General features: G+C 40.6%; 1 protein-coding gene across 1 annotated transcript; it reads left to right on the forward strand.

Moving 5' to 3' along the window:
• Window positions 1-1,873: 1,873 nt before the first annotated feature.
• On the forward strand, window positions 1,874-4,226 carry LOC119661436. Its single transcript, XM_038070785.1, has 3 exons — window positions 1,874-2,005; window positions 2,408-3,374; window positions 3,508-4,226. Exons 1-3 carry the CDS (start codon window positions 1,874-1,876, stop codon window positions 4,224-4,226), a joined length of 1,818 nt encoding a protein of 605 aa, XP_037926713.1.
• Window positions 4,227-8,122: the final 3,896 nt, after the last annotated feature.

Here is an 8,122-nt window from a genome sequence, read left to right on the forward strand (position 1 = left end):
CTCATACATAAAAAGGGAAATATCACACAGTGCAGCAATTATCTAGGTTTCACGTTGCTCAGTACCATCTATAAGATATTCTCCGCTATCTTACTAGGACGGATAGCCCCATACGCCCAGAATATCATTGGCCCATACCAAAGAGGCTTCACTCCAGGCTCGAGGCAAATCAGCAACAGATCAGATTTTGTCTCTGCGGCAAGCGATGGAAAAAGTGTTGGAATATGGACAACAGTTGCGCCATCTATTCATCGACTTTAAAGCCGCCTATGATAGCATAGCCAGGATAAAACTGTACACGGCCATAAGAGAATTCGGTATCCCGACGAAATTGATAAGACTGACTATGCTGACCTTGACCAATGTGCGAGGCCAGATAAAAGCAGCAGGATCACTCTCAAGACCATTCGACATCAACAACGGCCTATGACAAGGGGATGCCCTATCATGCGTCTTCTTTAACCTGGCCCTCGAAAAAGTGATCCGTGATGCTGATGTAAATGCAAGAGGTACGATGCTCTTTAAGTCCACCCAACTACTGGCCTATGCTGACGATATCGACATCATGGGAAGAACCACCCGAGATGTACAAACTGCCTTCATCCAGATCGAGCAGGCGGCGCGAGATCTTGGGCTGCACATCAATGAAGGCAAGACAAAATATATGGTGGCAACGTCAGCACCGAAGACCAACCAACCAACCAACAACATCAAACCGCATGGGTCAAACAGGAAGAATAAGGATAGAAGAATACAACTTTGAGACCGTTGACAATTTCTCCTATCTAGGGTCGAAAATCACAACCGATAACAGCTACGATGATGAAATCCGCGCACGGTTGTTGTCAACCAACAGAGCCTATTTCAGCTTACAAAAACTGTTCCGCTCAAAGCGTCTCACCATAGGATCAAAGCTCTTACTGTACAAGACTATGATCTTGCCAGTCCTCATGTATTCCTCGGAAACTTGGGTTCTTAGCAAGAAAAATTGCGAACTCTTGGCCGCGTTCGAGAGAAGAATCCTCCGAAGAATTTTTGGTCCCCTACATGAGGATGGACGATTCCGTAGCCTACACAATCACGAAGTCCATGAGCGATACCATGACCGTCCGATTGTGGATAAAATCCGGCTCAATAGGTTGCGGTGGGCGGGTCACTTAATCCGTATGGATGAGGATGATCCCACCCGGAAAGTCTATAAGGGCAATATCTATGGTAGAAAAAGATGAGGCAGACCCTACCTAAGATGGAGCGATGGCGTAGGCCAGGACGCCAGACAGCTTTTAGGGATATTGAATTGGTGGACCTCGGCGCAAAAGTTCCTTATGCGCCGTTAATGATGATGATGATACAAATGACCCAAAAATTCAAAATAAAATGTTTCTTTTCTCTCATGTGAGCTCACTTTATTGTGATATTGACAAACTGATATGGGATGATAACGTCATACACGTTGTAGAGTGCACGAAATTCACAACAAATGGCAAAGTTCACCCTCTGTTGAATTCTTTTTTGATACTTGCCTATTGTAATATTTTCTCTTTTCTTTACACATACAACTTGAAGTCTATGTAATTGTAATCAAAATTTTTTGCTTGCATTTTTTCTATATGTCAGTCTGAGCTAAACTCCCGAACCGCATATATCGATAACCCATAATATTTCATTTTCGCTTATATTCTATTCTTAGTTTTAAATAAAATAATTGAATTCAACCAATTGTTTTAAAAACTGGTGCCGAAACCCGGGAACGTAAGTCGGAATACCTTTCGGGACCTAAGTCGGAATACCTTTCGGGACCTAAGTCGGAATACCTTTATCGGAACGTAAGTCGGAATACCTTTATCGGAACGTAAGTCGAAAAAAAATAAACATGGTCATAACGGAACGAGCGGTTTATCGTGGGCAGTTAACGAAATTAACAAATAGTGCGTCCGAATATTTAAACAGCTCAGATTCCAAAAGTGATAAAACGGAACACATTGATCTTATTGAAGACGAACTTGTGAGCTTTATCGAACGCATAAATTCAGTTTTGGGTACGTTACGAAAATGCAATGATGAAATTCGACCTTCTATAAAGCTAGAAAATGCCCAGAAAGAATTTGAAACGATTTACGAGTATGAGGATAAAGCCGCAAACATTTTATCGCACCTAAACCAGTGACTTAAACGGTTACGAAAATGCCGCGATAATCTTGACACTTCATCATCATCTAGCCTTGAACGAAAAAAGGAGCACACATTTAGCTCTGCTAAATTGCCAAAACTTTCGTTAAAAGTTTTCAGTGGTCATTTTCATGAGTGGCTCCCTTTCTGGGAACGCTTTCGTGTAGCGGTTCATGACTGAACGGATTTAACCGGTGCTGATAAATTTAATTATTTATCAAATCATTTGGTTGGCAAGGCGGCAGATACAATTGCTGGTTTTACACCAACAAACGCCAACTATGATTCGGCTGTTTCGTTGTTGCTGGAACAGTATGGAAACGTCGATAAGCTCGTCGATCATACGATGCAGCAGCTGATGAACCTTTCTCGAATAAACTCTCGTCATGACGTGACAAAATTGAGGAAATTATACACAGACATAAGAGCCCATACAAGGTCACTTACCGCACTTAATGTTCCATCGTCACAGTACTCTATAATGCTGAGAAGTTTAATTCTGCATTGTTTGCCTCATGATTTAGTGATCGATTTTCATAGGCTACATCCGAGTAAGCAAGATAAAGCTGCACGTTCAATCGAAGACGAAAATGCATCACTATCGGTGGGTACTAGCGAGCACAGTAGTTGTGGTGGTAATCAGCTAAATGATATTCTGTCATTTATTAAAGAAGAGATCTCCTCTCTCGAAATGGCCGAGCTGACAAATGAACGGAGAACGAGAACAACAAAAGTCGCAAATACATGTAAAACGGCTGCTGGGTTACTCACCACTACGAACATAGCTGAGTTTTGCTGCTTTTGCAAATCAAACAGTCATTTAACGGAAAATTGCAAAACGACGTTATCGCTTGCAGAGAAGAAGACAATTTTGAAAAGCATGGGGTATTGCTTTAAATGCACCAAAAAGGGACACAATGCTAAGCGATGCTTCAATAAACGTGTAAAGTGTTCTCTTTGTGGAAGTAATCATGCTACGTCTATGCACGACCCAACATACCGACCTAAAGCTAAAAATACAACAACAGTAGCACCTTCAACAACAACGGTAGCACCTGCAACAAACTCTTGTGGCTCAACAACAACATTGTATGCATCAGCTTTACTGCAAACAGAAGAGGTACTTCTTCAAACGGCTACTATTATAGCTTCGAGTAATTCAAGTTCTGTGCCAGTACGAATAATTCTAGATGGTGGCTCGCAGCGTACGTCTGTCAAAGAAAACATTGTAACGAAACTACAACTCGACACACATGATACCGTTAAGCTACGATTCGAATAACTCTGAGCCAAAGCTCTTTAAACGCGTTCGAATTAAACTACGTAGTTTACATTCAGACGAGGCGATCGAAATCCTGGCTATAGTCGTGGCAGAAATTTGCTCTACTGCATTCCAGTATGTTCGTAGCACAGAATTGGACATCCTTGGCCTTAAGTTAGCGGATACTTCATATTTAAATGAAACGGAATTCGAAATCGGAATGTTAATAGGGGCCGATATTTACTGGTCCATAGTAAAAGACGACTTCAAAAGAATAACCGACAACCTTGTCGCTATTGACACCATTTTCGGATGGACACTACAAGGACCTATATCGACCCAAGGCACGTCAGTAACATCTACGAATCTCAATGTTGGTGTAATTGAGGACAACTCACTTGAATCTTTAGTTGATCGGATTGAACGATTATGGGTTGTTGACGATATTACATCAAATCATCATAAGCTTCAAGTGGATGATATTATCGAAAAACACATTCGGAAAAATGGCACGCGATATGAAGCATCATTGCTATGGAGAAACGACGAATGCACTATTGATAACAACCGCGGTGGCGCTCTCAAAGGACTTCGACGTTCATTGGTGAAGCTTAGTGAGGATCCGGAAAAGTTAAGGCAATACGATGAAATCATACGGGAGATGATTTCAAGTGGTGTTGCAGAAATTTGCGATGAAGCAGAAAAAACCAACGAACGGACTTATTTTATGCCACATCGACCGGTGTATCGGGAGGAAAGAGAGACCACAAAAACGCGTATTGTGTTTAACGCATAACACTACCCAAAATGGAACTATGTGCTGATCTGGAAGCCGCAAGGATGCGCTAATATCTTGTTGAGAAATTAAGAGTGAAATTCGATTCAATATATTTATGGACCGATTCAAAAATTACTTTATACTGGATTCGTAGCAGTAAATTCCAGAAAGATGTATTCGTTTACAACCGAGTTCAAGAAATTCAGCAACTAACCGCTAACGACAACTGGAATCATTGCCCAGGATCAATCAATCCCGCAGATCTATTGACTCGGGGTGTTTCTGCACAAACTCTACTGAGTTGCGAGACCTGGCTTAACGGACCGTCTTGGTTATACAACGACATTAGTGAGTGGCCCATATCCGACCAAGATTTCGAAACTCCGATGACCGCAGTTGATTTTTGCCTTTTAACTATTCCTCAGTCGACCACTCAATCTGACTGTGCAGTACCTGATAATCCAATACAAATTGAACGATTCAGCAAATACCGGAGGCTTCTTCGTGTTACAGCTTATGTGCTTAGATACGTTGACCTGCTTCGAAAGAGAGTAGGTTTCAAAGAGCACCTGACTGCGGATGAACTACGGAGAGCAGAACTGTTCTGGATAAAAAGGGTTCAATTTGAAGTTTTCAAAGAAGAAGTAAATGCTCTTAACAACCGGCAATTGGTTCCTAAGTGTTCGAAGATTTTGTCATTAAACCCCTTTGTCGACGATGACGGAATTTTACGTGTAGGCAGCCGCCTAGGTGAATCGGAGTTGGAATTTGATGAAATGTATCCAGTTATTTTATCGAAGAGCTCACACTTAACGTCTCTTATCATTATCGAAGCTCATGAAAAAACATTTCATCGTGGAACGAATTTTACGCGTGTTTATCTGCGAAAACGATTTTGGGTGATCAAAGCTCGCCAAGCGGTCAAGACTATAATTCATCGCTGTTTATTCTGCAAACGTATGAAAGGAAAGGCAGGAAACCAACCATTCGCACCTCTGCCTAAGAACCGATTGTTAGCCTCACGCCCTTTTGAAATAGTGGGACTTCGCAGGCCCATTATTTGTTCGCAGTTCTTCCAATGAAAGCAACCGGAAGGCTTACGTATTGCTTATCACTTGTGCGGTCGTACGAGCCGTGCATTTAGAATTGACGCCAGATCTGACCACAGAGTCTTGTGTGCTAGCATTACGGCGATTCTTTGCCAGACGAGGTGTACCAAACGTTATATATTCGGACAATGCAAAAACTTTTAAAAGAACGACATTGGAGTTTCAACAGTTGAGGACGACGATACAATCTGAAACTTTCCACAACTATTTAGCAGAAAACAACGTTAAATGGCGTTTCATTGTGGAAAGAGCTGCCTGGTGGGGCGGTTTTTGGGACAGATTGGTACGAAGCGTTAAAGACGTTTTAAAAGTAGCGATTCAGCGATCTACGTTAACTTTTGACCAGCTATATACTTACTTAACTGAAGCGGAATTCGTGATTAACGCTCGACCACTTACCTATGTTAGTGACAACGAACGCGACCTCTCTCCTTTAACGCCTGCTCATTTTTTGCTCGGCACTTTTCCTTCAAGCTTAACAACAGCTTCGTTTCAAGAAGCCGACAAAAACATTCGAGCTAAGTGGAAGGCACGATTTCGCTTCGCAGATTCATTTTTTAAACGATTTCGGACGGAATATGTTCAATTACTTCGGTCAGCGCATCATGGGCCTACAAAATTCACACGTGAATTGAAAGTCGGCGATGTTGTGATAGTACACGACTCTTCTATTCCACGGCTTTTTTGGAAGCTGGCGACCATTGAAAGGGTATTTGTCGGCCGAGACAACCGAATCCGTTCATGCGAGCTGCGTCTTCATAATGGAGTTCTCTTGAAGAGATCAATTCAGCATTTATTTCCATTAGAAGTAAATTAATTAATTAACTTGGCGGCGGGAGGATGTTGAATTCTTTTTTGATACTTGCCTATTGTAATATTTTCTCTTTTCTTTACACATACAACTTGAAGTCTATGTAATTGTAATCAAAATTTTTTGCTTGCATTTTTTCTATAAGTCAGTCTGAGCTAAACTCCCGAACCGCATATATCGATAACCCATAATATTTCATTTTCGCTTATATTCTATTCTTAGTTTTAAATAAAATAATTGAATTCAACCAATTGTTTTAAAACCCTCTAAAGCTTTGTTAATAATAGTTGGATTTCCTTCAAACTTGACCAAATTGTGCCTTATGTAATTTTGTAGTTCTAACATGAAGTGGGGTTTCCGGCTAAATTTCTAAAACATGTTAATATACTATTATTAACTTTATCCATGCAGATATCGAAACGGGATGTATTTTGAGGCCTAAATTTCGTTTAGATACACCACTGTGATTTTTTTCAGAATTTTCTGTTGGATAGGTTCTGAGAACGAGACCTGTTACACTTTTTGTGGATCATATTTTGAGTCGTCACTACCCTAGGTTTCACCCGACATCAAATGTGTGGCCAGTTTCGAAAAGTACTAATTGAGCCCTTTCATCTGATATCCCATATGACTCATTCTGTGAAAAAAATTGTACACTCCATTCACATGTATGTAGAGAGTTAATTAGCAAGTCGGGAAAGTAGAAACTGGATGTTTCAGATATGAAAGGTTTTGTATTTTCCTATGTGAGCAACTTTGAGTTCATGACAGTTGAATTTGCATAATAATTTGAATTTCAATTAGGCACCATTTTGCAAAAGCCATTTGCACAAATAATTTGCTTTGCAAAGTACTTTATCGATTATAGCCGATTCCATACACTAGAAGTCCAAGAACTTCAACATTGTTAGCAAATGCGAAGAAGTTCACCTAAAACAGATAACTTCCAGTAATATATTATTGTTAACTTTATTTGAGCATTGCTTTTTTCAGTTTTTAATACCAAAGAGAAAAAAATAATCAAAAATGAGACTAGTTGTTTTCATTATTAGATAATTGAATTCTAATAGACTTCGTCGTGATTGTTGGGTCTTGTGTTGCTTATGTCGTAGTTTCAGGCACAATTTGTGTAATCTTAATTAACGATATAAAAATACTACAGTCATTATCAGAGAAATGTTTATACTAATAAATTAATTCTAATAAAAATGGTTTAACTAAATTGGTGACGCCAATACGAACTGATTGCGGAAATAACGGAGCTTTTGCAAACGCAAACCGTTCAAGTTCGGTTATCGAAATTGAAAACGTACTCCATAAAAGTGGAATGCGTTGTTGATTCTGGGCGATCGCGAGTTCTCCACACTTTTAGTGAATTCATCTGCGGCTTCATGAAACGGGAAGTATCCTGTTGGCTTTTCAGACCCTTACGAGAATATAGCACCGACCGTGGTGTGCTTGTGCACACCGCAACTCACAACTCAGGCCAGAACCACTGCCGTTTCCAACATTAACAAGTATGCGGACAGCCAGAGAACATGGAACCAGTGCAGTGAAGAGTCGCTCTTGCAACGAGTCTTCGAGTACGCATCCAACTGGAAGTGCACTAGAACGCGCAAATGTCCGCAATAAACTCGGAGTTGTGTCTGCCAGTAACGACAACCTTGCAGAATTCAGGGCAGGCAAGTACAACAAGTCACCCAGCAGCAACTTTAACATCAAATTTAAAATACCTATGGAGCCGAAGCTGAAGATAAGTACCGACTCAGTTTGCGTTTTAGAGGATTCCTTAGATCGTGTGACAGCCAACATTCCATGGGAAAATAATCCAGATCAAGAATTTGTAGATTACCAATTAATTGATTTCAAATTACTTATTAAATAAATAAAACAAAAACACGTTAGACTGCAAGAGCCGGCGTGTGTGCATGGCGGGGGAGAAGCTGTAATTTCTGAGCACTCAGGCCGTGGTGGTCCATTGTCCTCTAACGGAA

Source organism: Hermetia illucens, chromosome 1 (genome assembly GCF_905115235.1).
Source record: "Hermetia illucens chromosome 1, iHerIll2.2.curated.20191125, whole genome shotgun sequence".
Classification (NCBI taxonomy): domain Eukaryota; kingdom Metazoa; phylum Arthropoda; class Insecta; order Diptera; family Stratiomyidae; genus Hermetia; species Hermetia illucens.